This window comes from Brassica napus, chromosome A4 (genome assembly GCF_020379485.1).
Source record: "Brassica napus cultivar Da-Ae chromosome A4, Da-Ae, whole genome shotgun sequence".
NCBI classification, from domain to species: Eukaryota; Viridiplantae; Streptophyta; class Magnoliopsida; order Brassicales; family Brassicaceae; genus Brassica; species Brassica napus.
This window is the reverse complement of record NC_063437.1, coordinates 5,112,167-5,127,665: the sequence shown is the minus strand read 5'-3', so window position 1 is coordinate 5,127,665 and position 15,499 is coordinate 5,112,167. Positions and strand designations below refer to the sequence as shown.

At 35.2% G+C, this 15,499-nt stretch overlaps 1 protein-coding gene across 2 annotated transcripts; it reads left to right on the top strand.

Annotated features, from left to right (window-relative positions):
• The first annotated feature begins 1,503 nt into the window (after positions 1-1,503).
• Positions 1,504-7,083, top strand: LOC106445755 (squalene monooxygenase 1,1-like). Of its 2 annotated transcripts, XM_048778055.1 has the most exons (9): positions 1,507-1,766; positions 2,517-2,628; positions 2,721-2,858; positions 3,852-3,912; positions 5,140-5,308; positions 5,455-5,673; positions 5,867-6,145; positions 6,239-6,517; positions 6,771-7,083. In XM_048778055.1, exons 1-9 carry the CDS (start codon positions 1,557-1,559, stop codon positions 6,882-6,884), a joined length of 1,581 nt encoding a protein of 526 aa, XP_048634012.1. In that variant the 5' UTR covers positions 1,507-1,556; the 3' UTR covers positions 6,885-7,083. The 2 variants fall into 2 exon arrangements, 1 of the variants encoding a protein (XP_048634012.1); XR_007339209.1 differs by lacking the exons at positions 5,455-5,673; positions 5,867-6,145; positions 6,239-6,517; positions 6,771-7,083 and having other exon boundaries at positions 1,504-1,766; positions 2,721-2,837; positions 2,932-3,912; positions 5,140-5,277.
• Positions 7,084-15,499: the final 8,416 nt, after the last annotated feature.

The following is a 15,499-nucleotide window of genomic DNA, read 5'->3' as shown; positions in this document are numbered from 1 at the left end:
ACCACTAGTTACAAAATCAAGACAAGATGAGCGCCGAACGATGCACCAGAAAGTTATCTCAGACAGAATCTGCATTTGTCATGGACTAAGAGAAACCAACTAAAAAGTAGAGCAACTGCAGGAAACTCTTTGACACGATAATTAGCTCCACCGCAATATCCCAAGTTGCAAATAATAAACCTAACCACTAGGTCTGGGCATTTTACTCATCCGAAACTCTCAAAATCTAAAAACCAAAAACTAAAATCTAAAATCCAAAAACTAAAATCTAAAAAATAATTCAAACAATCAACACCAAATTCGTGATTTTTAAATCCACAAAAGTTGGTTTTTGGTTTATTTTCATAAATTGATTAAAAAATTTTGATTGGCAAATCAAATAGGTTTACAAAAACAAAAGAAAAATATCCTGGGATTGTCATTTTTAAGTTTTTGTCACAAAAATAGTTTTCAAATAGAAGAATGACCAAAAGAAGTTTTATTAAATAGTAAAAATACATTTATAACCTAGGGCTAACTAATCTAGACTTAGGGTTTAGAGATAAGGGGTGAGATTTTGAGGATAGGGTTTCAAATTTTAAAAAATTAAAAATTAAAATCAAAATTAAAATTTTCAAAATAAAAAGAAATTATTTTGATCATTTTTCTTATTTAGGGTTATTTATGTGACAAAAATTTAAAAATAGAAATTTGAGAGAATTGCCCAAAACAAAAACCAAAATCTGAATTTTGAATGGATGATAAATGGTTTTTGTAAAAACAAAAACTAAAAACTATTTCAAAAACTACAAAAAAAATTATCACCTAAACCATGTTGAACATTATATTATCTTAACTACTTTTTGGAAAACAAAACCTAACCAAAAGTTTGTAATATTTTCTTTTGTTGATAAATGAATTTAACAGTTCAACAACAAAAAAAGAAAACAAAACCTAATGGTTGACTGACCAATATTTATTTGGTTTTGAAAACCATTTCGTAACTTTGAAAATTCAAATTTTAATTTTGGAACATTCGTCAACCCTAATTATAATCCTAGAAAAAAACAAACCCCAACTACACGGATATCTTTTAATGTAAATTTGAAAGTTGACCTAAACAACCAGTTTAATACGGTACGTACTATGACTATCAAAAACGTCGATGGACGTTAATTAAATTCTATACTACATCATTCAATACTTTCAGAATTGTCAATAGTATGGTACCTTTTTTCTTTGCTTGTTCCGACTAGTACACAGAAATATTTATTAAACTTGGACAATATCAAGTTTCTTGAGAAATGGACAATTATCAACTTTTTATTTTGTGCTAAAAGACAATATCAACTTAAACAAGTTAGAGATGGTAATGACGTTTGTAGTTTTGATGTCAAAGATAAAAGGACGTCTCTAGTCAATGTCATATGGACAACAAAAAATAACAATTTTTTTTTATTTTTATAATCATTTTAATTTAGCATATGGTGATGCCACTTCCATCTCGACTATAAATATGTTACTCTGGTTCTCAGTTATCTCATCTCATAACCCATATTAAGAAATAGTTAATAGATATGGATATGTATCTTACGCACGTTTGTTTATGGACGACGCTGCTCTCCGTCGTGGTGACATGGGCAATATCCCACGTCAGTAACCGGAGGAAGAAGACAACAAAGCTGACGGATACGACGGCAGGCCAGGAGATAAGATACGGTGGTCCAGACGTCATCATCGTCGGAGCTGGTGTCGGCGGCTCAGCTCTCGCCTATGCTCTTGCTAAGGTAACTAAAATTGGCGTGACAACAGTGACATGCCTAGGTATATATAAAGGCATGCATGTTATAGATTAAACTAACACACACAAATACTTGTGATAAATTAAGTAGCACTAACAAATCTATAAAAAATTACCCTTTAGATTTGAATCTAATAGAGATTTATATACAATCTTTTACTAATTAAACAACAAAAAGTCAAAGTTGAGGCCCTAAAATATACGATATAAACTGGGGGCCTAAGAGCATCCACATCAATGAACCCCCTCTTGAGGTTCATCTTTTCAGTTTTTTATTATTAAAATTTTTTCTTTTTCCTTTCGGTTTTCTTTCAAAAAAAAAAAAAAAAAAAAACTAGACCAATCACGGGCCGCCACGACACGTGGAGCCCGCGCTACAGTGATGAACTTTAAGAGAGAGGAGTTCAAGCAAAAGAGCTTTAGGAGAGAGAGGTTCATGGGATTGAATTATTTTATTATTTTTTTTTCTTGATTTCTGTGTGAACTTCCCCCCATGAACTTTCAATGGGGGTGCTCTAAGGCGGTAGCATTTTCCGTTACATATGTTGTGCACGGCCCTGCGTGACAGTTAAGCGTCCAAGTATTGTATCGGCATCGCACTTTCGTTAATTATTCTATTTGTTCGTGAACAGTTGAATAATAATTTCTTACACCGTTTATATATTTGCGGTCGGAATATATATATATATATATATATATATATATATATATATATATATATATATTGATTTGTCAGGACGGACGTAGAGTGCATGTGATAGAGAGAGACATGACCGAACCAGTGAGAATGATGGGTGAGTTTATGCAACCTGGAGGACGACTCATGCTAGCTAAGCTTGGCCTTCAAGGTCTGTCTCTGCTTCACTTTCATCTACATGTGCTTAAATGTAAGACATATTGTCTCTTAATTTCTTAATTAAATTTTTACGTCTATATATAGATTGTTTGGAGGAAATCGATGCACAGAAATCCACATGCTTATCACTTTATAAGGACGGGAAAAAAGCCGTCGTACCTTTTCCGGTGAAGGACAACAACTTTCCTTATGAACCTACTGGTCGAACTTTTCACAATGGCCGTTTTTTTTTTTTTTTTTTTTTTTTTTTGGTAAAATGTTAAATTATTATACCAAAGTTTTCAATTTTTTACAGAAATTACAGAGGAAACTAGTAGCGGAAGAACGGAAATAAACTAAACAGAGGGGTCCTAAGCAACGAAATAACAAAATGAAGCAAGGAAGAAGCTGACTTTGGACGAAACTTTAACCTTAGCGCGAAGGACCAGAAGGCGAGCCGATAACAAAGAGAGTTTTCAGTTGCCGCGAGCTACCGGAGAGAAAGGCGCCCTCAAACCTTGAAACACACGGCTCCTACAGCTTCCGGAGAACTCAAACGCCACCAACTGCCCAAAGAATCACAAACCAATCTCGCTAGCTAACCCAAGAGACACCTATCCGGCAGCACGAAGAGGATCTCGCAGCCGACGATGCCGTCGTTCGGAGAAGAGTGCTGAAGATTGCTGCCTCCAACTCACCAACCCGTGACCGTATACACCCGTTGAACCCAAGATTCATATAGAACAGTGGGACCGGCCGAAACACCTCTTCCGGAGAGGCACCACCAAGCACACTAGAAAGCCGGAGCCAAACTAAAGCCTATCCATTGCCTACTAACCCAAACAACTCCACAGCTAACCCGAAACCGAGAACCCAAGAGGATGGAGAGCCGACGACCGCCACCGCCAAGCCCCCATCTTTATTAGGTGAGGTGAGAGAAACTCGAGGGCCACACCACCGGACCTGCACACAAATGGAGGCAACAACAACCGCAACACTCCAGATCCGTAGATCGAACAGAGTAAGAGAATGTTCTGACCAAACGCGCGACCACCAGAGAGACCGGAGACCAAGCTTACCGACTATGGCTCCGGACTAGCTCCCACACGCCGTTACCGGAAGGACACCCAATAACCCAAGAGTGAGAAGAAACAAGAAGCCTGCCACAAAGCTCCTAGTCAGAACCAACCACAGACCCAATCTCTGCCGTAAAGCGAGAGAAACGCCGCAGAGAAGACCGGAGACACAATGGCCGTTTTGTCCAGCGACTGCGCCAAAAGGCCTCTTCTCTCCCCAAGTACGTATCTCTTTATGGCAGTCTCTTAAAATTGGGTACAGACGTCTACTAGGCGATGTTTAGGTGTAGTCCACCGTACCATTTTCATTTGTATAATGCTTTATCCAGATTTATATAGTTTAAGCACTAATATTCAGAAAACCTAAATTATTAATATTATTATATATTTTATTAAATGTTATTATATATATATATATTAATTACTACTTATTTATGTATTTATATGATTATAGTTATTAGTTTAATTGTTTGTAAAATAATTTAAAATTTAAAATTTATCATCTTTATATAATTACGATGTTTTAAATTATTTATAATTCAAAACTATTTATATATGTTAAACTATATTTTATACATAAAAATTATATTTCAAGTATATTTTATGTTAGTTTTCTAAAACTAATGTATATATATATATATATTAACCTTACATTTATATTTTATGTAAAAAATACATATATATATATATATATATATATATATATATATATATATATATATATATGTTTAGGCTTCGTTTATGAGTCCTGCGTATACGGCTAGATGCTAGAAATTGTATACACAAATCTTTTACTACGTATTATGTTACAAATTACATAGAAAACTACAAAGTGTAACTGAATTCAATCGAACGTATAAGAAACATGACCATTTAAGTTAAAAAAAAATATTACCCGTTCCATACATTAATAATTTTGAGATAAGAGATCATGAATATTTTGTGAGACCAAACCCAAAATAAGTATTGAATTGTAACTGATCTAATCCTCGAATATATATAAAACCGAATCATAATCCTTTCCCATGCTAATAATCCTGAGAAAGTTATTAATAAACGTTTCCAAATGTTTGTTCTATGAAATTAAAATTCGCGAGAAACAAACTAATTTATTTGTGATATTTTGATTCATTATCTTGGTTAACCAAAATTAAGGTTCTCATCTCGCTATGCTATAACAACAATAGCTATTTAATTTGTGTTTAGGAAATTTGCATGTATTCTATATAGTCAGTTTTTGAGGGCTGCGTTTGGCCCAACAAATTTACAAGACATAATTTAATAGTGCTAAATTTGTTTTTGAGCGGAAGAAGTTGACTACTTATGGCTATTGCCTTCAGAATAACGTATTAGTAGTCAGTTCATGGTAGATCTATATATTATTATACTTTTCAATATCATTGTTCTTCCTTACAACATTGGTTTATACACCAAACATTGATTGGCAGTGTGCGGCTGGAAGAAGGAACGGTAAAATCTTTGATAGAAGAAAAAGGAGTGATCAAAGGAGTGACATACAAGAACAGTTCTGGCGAAGAAACGACGGCCTTTGCACCTCTCACTGTGGTATGCGACGGTTGCTTCTCAAACCTTCGTCGGTCTCTTAACAATAACGATGTGAGTGTTTGACTTTAAACCGACTAACTTCAATCTTATGCTAAAAAGTTAATCACATAGAACTGATCATGTTATTCACTTTGATTTATATCCAGCTAGTTCATAAGCATAACTACTAACTTAATTTAATTTATTTTTAATTATAGGCGGAGGTTATGTCGTACCAAGTTGGTTACATATCAAAGAACTGTCAGCTCGAAGAACCCGAATACTTACACTTGGTAATGGCTAAACCGTCCTTCACCATGATGTATCAACTAAGCAGCACAGAGGTTCGTTGTGGTTTGGAGCTTTTCCCCGGACAAATTCCTTCTATTGCTAATGGTGACATGACCAACTTTTTGAGAAACACTATGGCTCCTCAGGTATGCATCAGACTGATGATTAATATCTGCTTGTTTTAAAAGAACAAAATATATTAACTAACTTCATGTACTGTTACGTAGATATGTCATATATACTCACAATCTGATATTTTAAAGCGGTACATGCATCTGCATGGGCCCATGGCTCCAGAATATGTAGTTAACATCTCTCTTAACACGTACTATTTATCAGGTGCCTCCAAAACTCCGCAAAATATTTTTGAAAGGGATCGACGAGGGAGCACAAATAAAAGTGATGCCAACAAAGCGCATGGCAGCTACTTTGAGCGATAAGAAAGGTGCGATTGTGCTGGGAGATGCATTCAACATGCGTCATCCATCAATCGCGTCTGGAATGATGGTTTTACTGTCTGACATTCTCATCCTACGTCGCCTTCTCCAGCCATTGGAATACCTCGGTGATACAAACAAAGTCTCAGAAGTTATCAAGTCCTTTTATGTTATCAGAAAGGTTAGCATACGCCACACACTAATTTTAACTCTATTTATAACAACCTCAACAAAAATTGAAAATATATATTACACATGATTTTGTATGGTGAAGCCAATGTCAGCGACTGTGAACACACTAGGGACTGCATTTTCTCAAGTACTAATTGCATCGACCGACAAAGCAAAAGAGGCAATGCGACAAGGCTGTTATGATTACCTCTCTAGTGGCGGCTTTGGCGCGTCGGGATTGATGGCTCTACTGGGCGGCATGAACCCTCGTCCGCTTTCTCTCATCTATCATCTATTCGTTGTTACTCTATCCGCCACTGTTCAACTGCTCTCTCCATTTCCCTCCCCTCTTGGCATTTGGCATAGCCTCAGACTTTTTGGTGTAAGTCATTATATCTTTACTTATATTGCATATTTTTGTAGAAATGGGTTTTTACTGAAGTTTCCTATCAATCTTTTTAGTTTACCTTTGCAATTTGACCTTTTTTGGGTGCAAGTCATCGTTTCTTTCCTATATAACATTTTTATAAGTTGGTTTCCGACGTAAATTTGTGAGTTGGTATATATATTTTAATTAGTTTTACTGTACACATAATAATTTGACATTGATTTTCCTTTTTTCTCTTATTTTTTAGTTGTCTATGAAATTGTTGGTTCCTCATCTCAAGGCGGAAGGGATTAGCCAGATGTTGTTTCCAGCATATGCAGCCGTGTATCGCAAAACCTATATGACAGCAACCACTATCTAAGCATCGTTACTCTGAAGCGCGAATAGTACTAGTAGTAATGTATTTGTTAAAATTGTATTGTAGTGTGTTTACTATTACGTATTATATATACCTGGAAAATACATGTCCGTATATTCTAAGCCAAAAAAGGATTGTAATAATAAAGAGACTTCGGCCTGAGGGCGGTTTAGTAAAGTTTCAATAAATAGTACTTAGAGCATGATTATTGCAGTTTCTAAAGAAGGGTTTTAAACAAAATAAGTCATTTATTTAAATCAAAACTAAATAAAAAGCTAATAAGCGATCCTTAATACAGGATTTTGGAGACCGATAATAACAAGGATCCTTAAACCACGTGTCAGCAACTATGAAATTTGATATTTTTTTTTCTTTTTTTCTTTTCTCTTTCTTTTCTTTCTTTCCTCCTCTCTTGTCTTCTCCGTCTACTATCTACAGCGAGGTTCAGTCGAGCCGGATCAACAACACCCTTCCGTCGAAGGTCCTGTCAGCTCCGCCGCCGGGAACTCAGGTTAGGGTTCTCTCCGTCTGATCTGATGAAACGGTTCGTCGAAACCACCGGTGTCTCGCTTGTCTCCCAAGGAATCTGGACATAAGGAAGCCGGCGATTCAGATTCCGTTCTCAGCCCTAAGCTCAAGGAATCAGAGAAGAAACTCGTCGTGGGCAACGGCCGTGGCGGCGGATGTGAGGCTTCTCAGGTTGCAGAAGGCGGAGACAAGGGCGAATCAACATGTGCCCACCGACTCGTCTCGGACAGTTTTACGAATTCTTCTCCTTCTCCCACCTTACTCCTCCGATCCAATGTGAGTTTCCTTCTCGCTACCTCGTCGCGTTCTGAGTCTAATCTCGCGTACTGATTAACGTTTCTTGAATCTTGCAGATATCAGAAGGTTTGTTCGTCCATCAATTGAAGATAAAGGATTAGATGATCTCTTTCAAATCGATGTAAGGACTCTTTCTTAGTTGTTTGCTTCCGAGAAAAACTTAGGACTGATTTGATATACCATTTTGCAGATCAAAGTTTCAAGTGGGAAGCCTATCACGGTTGTTGCATCAAGAACAGTTTCTTACCCAGCTGAGAAACAGCAGCTTCTTTGTCATTCTTTAGTTGAGCTATATAAGCAGGCCTTTTGATGCTGTAAGTTACAGTTGTTGATAAAGGTTTCACCTTTTTATCTTTTCAGTTCTGTTTTGTGATCTCTGGTGTGGTTGTGATTGTGTCTGCAGGCTTATGACGCTCTTATGAAAGCTTTCATTGAGCATAATAAAGTACGTAAAGCCATTTCTGCTTGTGTTGTGTTATGTTATTAAGGAGGCTTCATAGTATAATAATTTGTTGTTCTGTTTCAGTTTGGCAACCTTCCTTATGGCTTCCGGGCAAACACTTGGGTGGTTCCTCCGGTTGTTGCAAGCAAGTAAGCTCTGTTTAGGTTGTTCTATCTATTGATTCTGTAATGGAGTTAATGTTCTGTTATGTTTATGTTGTGTCTTCTTGTTGTTGTTGTTCTGTTATATTTATGTTTATTCACTAAACTAAAGTCATCCATTTTCTCTCTCTTTTTAGTCATCACACACTCTTTTTTTTTTTAAAAACCCTTAAGTTAAGAAACTATGAATGGAGGACAAAAAATTAGTTGTTTCTTAACTAAATTCTTAACCCACATTTAATACTAAAAAAGTGATCAAGAAACCCTTATGGGGTTATAGGGATAATCATGCTCTTATATGTCCCAGCTGACAGAATTCTGCTGTGAAGTTTAAAGAGTCGCAATACCACCAATACTCTTTTTTTTTTTTTGATAAATATGTGAATTTCATTATCATGGCAATGGTAATGACACAGAGGATACAATCAGATTTTGAAACAAATCCTAATGCATCAATGATGCTATCTAAAGCAGAGGTCTAAACAAAGCCCCAAAAAAAAGTTAAAAAAGACATTGCAAGACAATAAAGGTTTAGCCATATCCCTAAGGAGATGAGTAAAGCTTAGCTAAGTAGGAGCTGTGTGAAGCCATCTATTTCCAGTTGAGTTTCACGTAGCCTTCGCACCGGACCCTGTAACGAAGAGTGAACATCATAGGAGAAGAACAGCCGGAGAACAAACCGAGGAGCCGCGGTTTGTCCCGAAAGGAGGACAGGCGAAGCGGGGTTGACTAAGTCCCGGTCCGGCCATCAACAACCAATGGAGTCCACTCCAGACGCTGCAAGAGAAGCGAGCATTGGAGGCACAGAGATGATACTACCTGAGACAAGCGGAGGTTTAAGCTCTCGACTCCGGCCCCCTCAAAGTAGCAAACACTCAAGAAGATTCAGCTTCAGATACAAGGAAGAGGCAGGACACACGAGAATCATCTCCCTTCTGGAAATATGAAGAACAGAGGAGCAAGCTCCAATCTACATACGACGGGAAAGTCGCAAGCTTGGCTAGACCAGAACCCAAAGAGAGAAGTCCCAGACGATAGCCCCAAATCGTCGTTTCATCAGACAGGAGAGACCATACCAGATGAACAGAGGCAGCGACGCTCTGCAAGCCGGCGAGCACTCCAAGCTGAGATCTGACCCAGATCCAGCAAATCAAATCTCAGATCTACAACTGAAACGAAGCTTCCTGCGGAAAATCGACCATACACCACCACGCCAACACTCCGGAGGCGACGAGCACACACTCTTCGCCTGATTTGAACCCTGGATCCGGCCGCAATCTTAGGGTAAACTAGAGATGTTGAAGCAAAGAGGGGATGGAGAAGCCGAGGAAACCGCAAGAGAGGAGGCAGGAAACGCTATGAGGGCCAGAGGGGTGGCGACCGACGGCTAGGTAAGGCACCGCCGGTCACCGGAGCAACAAAACGGAAGGGAGAAACTCGCGGCGAGGTGATTTGTGGGAGAAAGAGTTGAGAGAAAAAAGAGTTGAGAGAAAACGTTCTCTCTCACTTTCTCTTTTGTTTCTTTATCAAATGACATATCATACCATCAATACTTGGGGCTGAGCAACCACCAAACCTATTTTAGCAGCTCTACGCACAAACTTGTGTGCTATGTTGGTCTACACTTATATTGCTTACTTAAACTCTTACCAATGATGATTAGTACTTTCTCGCGGGTTACTTCAATAGATTGCTAAACCGATATGCGTTACACTACAAGGAAACACTATATATTCCAATGAAAAAATTGTCGTATCCCGGTTTTTGGTATATAGTATATTGAAATGCTCATAAGAACTGATTTGACTATTTAAGTTAAATATCGATATGCTCAGATTAACCTTTAAGCTAATCTCTCAAATAAGAAAGTTTGGTGTAGTACTTGAGGATCAAATCCACAGAGATTCAATATCTCACACAATAGACTTTAGTTTTACACTATGCTAGGTCAAACAATGTATTAAACCATAAATAATAAAGCATTAAATATAGCTAACAAGGTGAACAAAGTAGTTGTTCAGTAAATTTATGAGTTGTTTGATGGAAGGATGCTTGCTAGATCTAGGGTTTAGGCACATGAATTATAATAGATAAGATGCTAGGCGAGCTGATACGCTAGGACTCAACAATTCACTTTATAACACTATCGATCGACGGTCGAGTGTCGATGTCGATCGATGGTTGTGGGCGAGTTGATTACCACTAAGAATGGTCGATCAGCTCTCGCGTATTTCTAACAAACCTAACTCAATCAGAATATTATCATGCAAAGAATCTACTCTTTTGCAGTATCCTACGTCCTAAATTCAGGATCTAGTTAATTACTCTAGAACCATGCATTAAGAATACTTCTAATCAATGGGTATCAATTCTCTAATAAACCTATTTTGAGGCTAATTCATCAGAACCAAATAGAACCCTAAACCTAACAGGTGGATCTACTCAGACATGATAGTTGTTACAGAAATCATAGATGAATAGATAAGAAATTGCAATAGATATAAATTATAAAATCAATGGAGTTTCAAGAGGATTCTGAAGGAGTTCTTCTCTTCTCTCCTAACCTAGAACTATGAATAAAATAAAGCTTAGCCGTCAACAATGGCTTAGAAAACATATAAATAGGGTTTTAGGTCCACAGGTATTCCGGTAATTTGTGGTTGCTTCTGGGCTTCAGTCGGTCATAAAATATGCTCGGCCCGTATTCTGGCATCACCGTCGATCGACAGTCATTCATCTCCTCGACAACTTTCTCTCGTGAGGCAGACTGACCATTTTTTAGTAAAACGAGCATAACTTCTGCTATAGGATGATTATTGACCTCAAACCAGTGGCATTGGAAAGCTAACTCAAATATATATCATATGTAAAAAGATGGGCTCAATCTAACGGTGGGAATATCTCCATCCATAGCTAGACATCTGACGCGTCTGTGCTAGTTTTGCACTCAAAATGTTCCAAAAGACACCAAAATCACCACTTTCCTCCAAATCGTCCATGAACCTGTAAACACTCTAAATAGACTCTATATCGTAGTAAATATATCTTAAAACACCTATATACCATGGCTAATAATAGGTAAAATCCATGGTATATCAACTCCCCCAGACTTACCTTTTTGTTTGTTCTCAAGCAAAACACACATGATAGTCTTATGAAAGAGGTTTGAAAACAGCAGGGACTCACATAATTTAAAATCACTATTCTCACTTCTGCAAATATGATTGGTGGAAGTGAATCATTACTAACCTTGGATGCTTTCAATATACTACACACTAGCTTAGTCACTATACCATACAATCACACAACACTACTGATAGCGCCTTGCGTACCCTCTGCTGACCTCATTTCTGCATTAAATAGATGTGTAGGCTACGTCGTCTTGGGAGTATCGATCAAGGGACATGAAATCTTACTCAAGCAAGTTTTTGAACACACATGTAGTCTTCTCTGATCCCTTTCTTCCCTCTTTACTCTCTTCTATGAATCTCTATAGTTTCAATTTTAATAAATGTTGATGCTGATATACAGTCCATCTTGTTCATCTTATTGACTTGTCTACTTTTGTAGCTCTATTTGACAAAGTGTAGCGAATACCGGGGTCACATGAGACACTCATATCCCTCGTTTTCACAATGTGTGATCATTCCCTTCAGACTTAGAATATTGGGGTCACAGGAGACACTCCTACCCCTCTGCCTCTTCCAGGAAATCATTTCAGTCTTTTATATCTTAAGATGCCACACAGAGAGAGAGAGAGAGAGAGAGAGAGAGAGAGAGAGAGAGAGAGAGAGAGAGAGAGAGAGAGAGAGAGAGAGAGAGAGAGAGAGAGAGAGGAATCAAAAGCACACAGACTTTTACCTTCGAGACTTGCAGGAGGACTAATATCCAATGTGTACCAAGCCCCAAAACATGCAAATATTGATCAACTCAATAGGTAGATAACTTAACTTCAAACTAGCAATGCTTTCTTTGATACCAAAAATCCTCCAAAACCATTATATTCAACTCTTATAAGGTGGAGCTCGATTCCACAACTAGTAACCTTCCCCATTTCTCTTCATCAACCGAAAATATCCATAATGTAGTTGCACCTAATTCTCATACACCACATGTCGCATAGATATCTATCATAGAAGAAGAAGAGTTTGTGAAAACCAATAGAAAAAATTGATGAAAACCAAGGATAAAATGAAGAACAAGGGACTAGTTTCAATTCTTTTTTGTTTTTCTTGTAAAGAATATCGATTTTAGTCATATATAGAAATAAAAAAGATTTCTATATATTTTCAAAATACTTGGTAACTGTATTTCCATATATTCGAAGATTTGGTCATAATTATTCGTTGGCTATAGATTTTTCTACTCTATGTAGAAATAAGCCTAGTTGTTCGAAAGAAAATTCTATTAATCATAGGGTCCAACTGGTGATCACTTTAGGAATGGTAGGAACTAGTGAAAATATAATCTAAAGAAATTACGAGAGAAAAAAATTGAAGGAATAATTATTCCTTATCTACTTTGACATGGAATTTATTGGTGCTATAAAAACTGGAAAAAGGAACGATGAGGAATTATTAGGTCCTATAAGTAATAAAAGTTCCTTGTAAATGGTAAAATAATTTTAGAATGAAGTGCAAAGTAGTATTCATTGTCACTACTTTCTTCAACCATAGTCACCAGTTGGACCCTTAGTATTTTAAGTTGTTTCTAGATTGCGTATTCACACAATTTTAGCGGAATGTGTTAAGATTAGAAGATGCATTCATAAAAAAATTAGGAATTTTGAAATCTGTAGATATTGTATTCCCGAATGTAGAATACATATTGTAAGTTAGATTATTGATTTTTTTATGAAATTAGATTTCCAAACAAATATGGAATTCAATTTTTAATATATATGCATTAATTTTGTAGAATATGAAATCTGCTATTCGTAAAACAAAATTTGAAATATTTACTTAAAAAGTTTAAGAATCCCAAAAATTACAACTAAATTGATATGAGTAATTTTTTTCATTGTATATATATTTCATAATATGTTTGGTCTATAAAACTATTTATTTCAGTGGAAGCTCCATTAATCTAGTTGTTTAACTGATTGTTCATTAATGCTCTACGTTAGGAGGTTCGTGTTTCATTTTCTAAAAAAACTATATATTAAACAATTATGCAGATTATGGAGGAAATATTTACAAGGGATGTTTAATGGAGTGCAAGTAAATACGGCTCAGATGATGCAGACTTAGGGTATGAATGGTGATCAATGAACGACGAAGAATACTGTATTTCCTAACGTTCCTAAAAGAATTTACCATTCACAAGGAATAATAATTCTCTCTCATTCCTTCTCATTCCCTTTTTTTTGTAGAGAATTAAAGAACAAAATTATCTATCTTATTAAAACTCAAGTACAAAATTGGAGTGTTTGGAGACTTGAATAGGACTTTTAAAAATTTGGAGTGTTTGGAAACATGGATTGCAGTTTTTTAAAAAAAAATATTTTTGTTTGAAAACAAGGATAGTAGTATTAAGAAAAAAAGTAATGGGCTTATGTTTTTTAAAAAAATTGAAAGTTATCTAGGCCACTTTTAAAATATACCAAAATGGGTCAATCTAATTCCCTAAAATTTTTTTTCTAAACTAACCATAAAACAAAATTTAAACTTTATATACATATTTCAAATCAAAATAATAATTCAAATTTGATTTATATCAAAAATTGATTCAAAAATATACATATATTCAAAAATGGATTTTTACTAAACTATTTTTCAATAACCATTATAAAAAAATATTGTCAATATATATAAGAAAAATATAATACAAAGCCCAATTTGAAATACCAACTCAAATTATGGTTTTCATATTTCATATTAAGTTTTAAAAATATAATATATGTAATTATTTATATGATGGTATGTATAAAATACTATTAATTATATGATTACTTATATGATGATACATATAAAATACGATTAATTATATGATAATAAAATACGATATATAATAATGACTAGGGATGGGCTTTTGGATACCCATACGGGTTTAGTTCTGATCGGTTTGTATTTTGGGTTTTCGGGGTCAAAGATTTCAGCCTTATTAGAATGTTTCTAAATTTTGGTTTGAGTTCGATTTGGATCTTTGCGGGTTTGGTTTGGGTTTGGATAACTAATTTAAATTATTTTTAAAGTCTTAAATCATTATATATTTTAAATTTCTCAAAATGTATAAATAAAATAATATATTACGTATAAATTAGAATAACATATGTCATAATACTTAAGCTTAACATATCAATTGGCTTGATTTAAAATTTTGGATACGAAATCAATAATTATTTTAAGTATTTTTGGTGATTTGAGTATATTTTAACTATTTCAGATATTTACTTTTGACTATCTATATATATTTTCAAGTATTTAAACCAATTTAAAAGTATCATTTTTGATGTTTCATATACGTTAAATCTAAAAATAATTAATATATATAAGTATATAAATCTATTTTTAGATAAATTCGGATACCCAAATACTTCGGTTCGGATCAGATTCGGTTCTCTAAATAACAAAATTTTGAATAATTAGAATATTTAATCAATTTATGTTTGGGTTTGGTACTATATCTTTGGATCGGTATCGGTTATGTTCCTCGGATTCATCCAAATCCTAATAATTACATGAAAAACAAATATCAACATATTTTTCAAAATATACACCCGCGCGCCTGCGCGGGTCAAAATCTAGTTCCTTGTTAAATTTGAGAAGGAACAATCATTCCTTTACATTCCTGCTATTTTATTTCCATACATTCCTTTTTTATTCGTTCTTCTTGTTTCCCGAATGGTCACCAGTCAAACCCTTAGACATAAATTCTCATTCGGTTGTAAAATTGTCTATATATGTTTTGAGAAAATCACCAAAATAACTCTGAACTTTCAAAAAAATGCCAAAAAAGCTCCAACTCATATATGAGCAATTTAAATCTCCAATTTTTGAATATTGGCCATTTTAATCTTGTTCTTATGCTGACTCAGCCATTTTAACTTAACAATAATCAACTGTTAACTTTAATTAAAAAATACTTAACGTCTGTTAAAAATGTAAAGTTACGTAGTTTTAAGTAATTAAAAACAGAGGAATAAGAAAAACTAAAATCTATGGCGTAACTTTCATATGGATATAGTGACT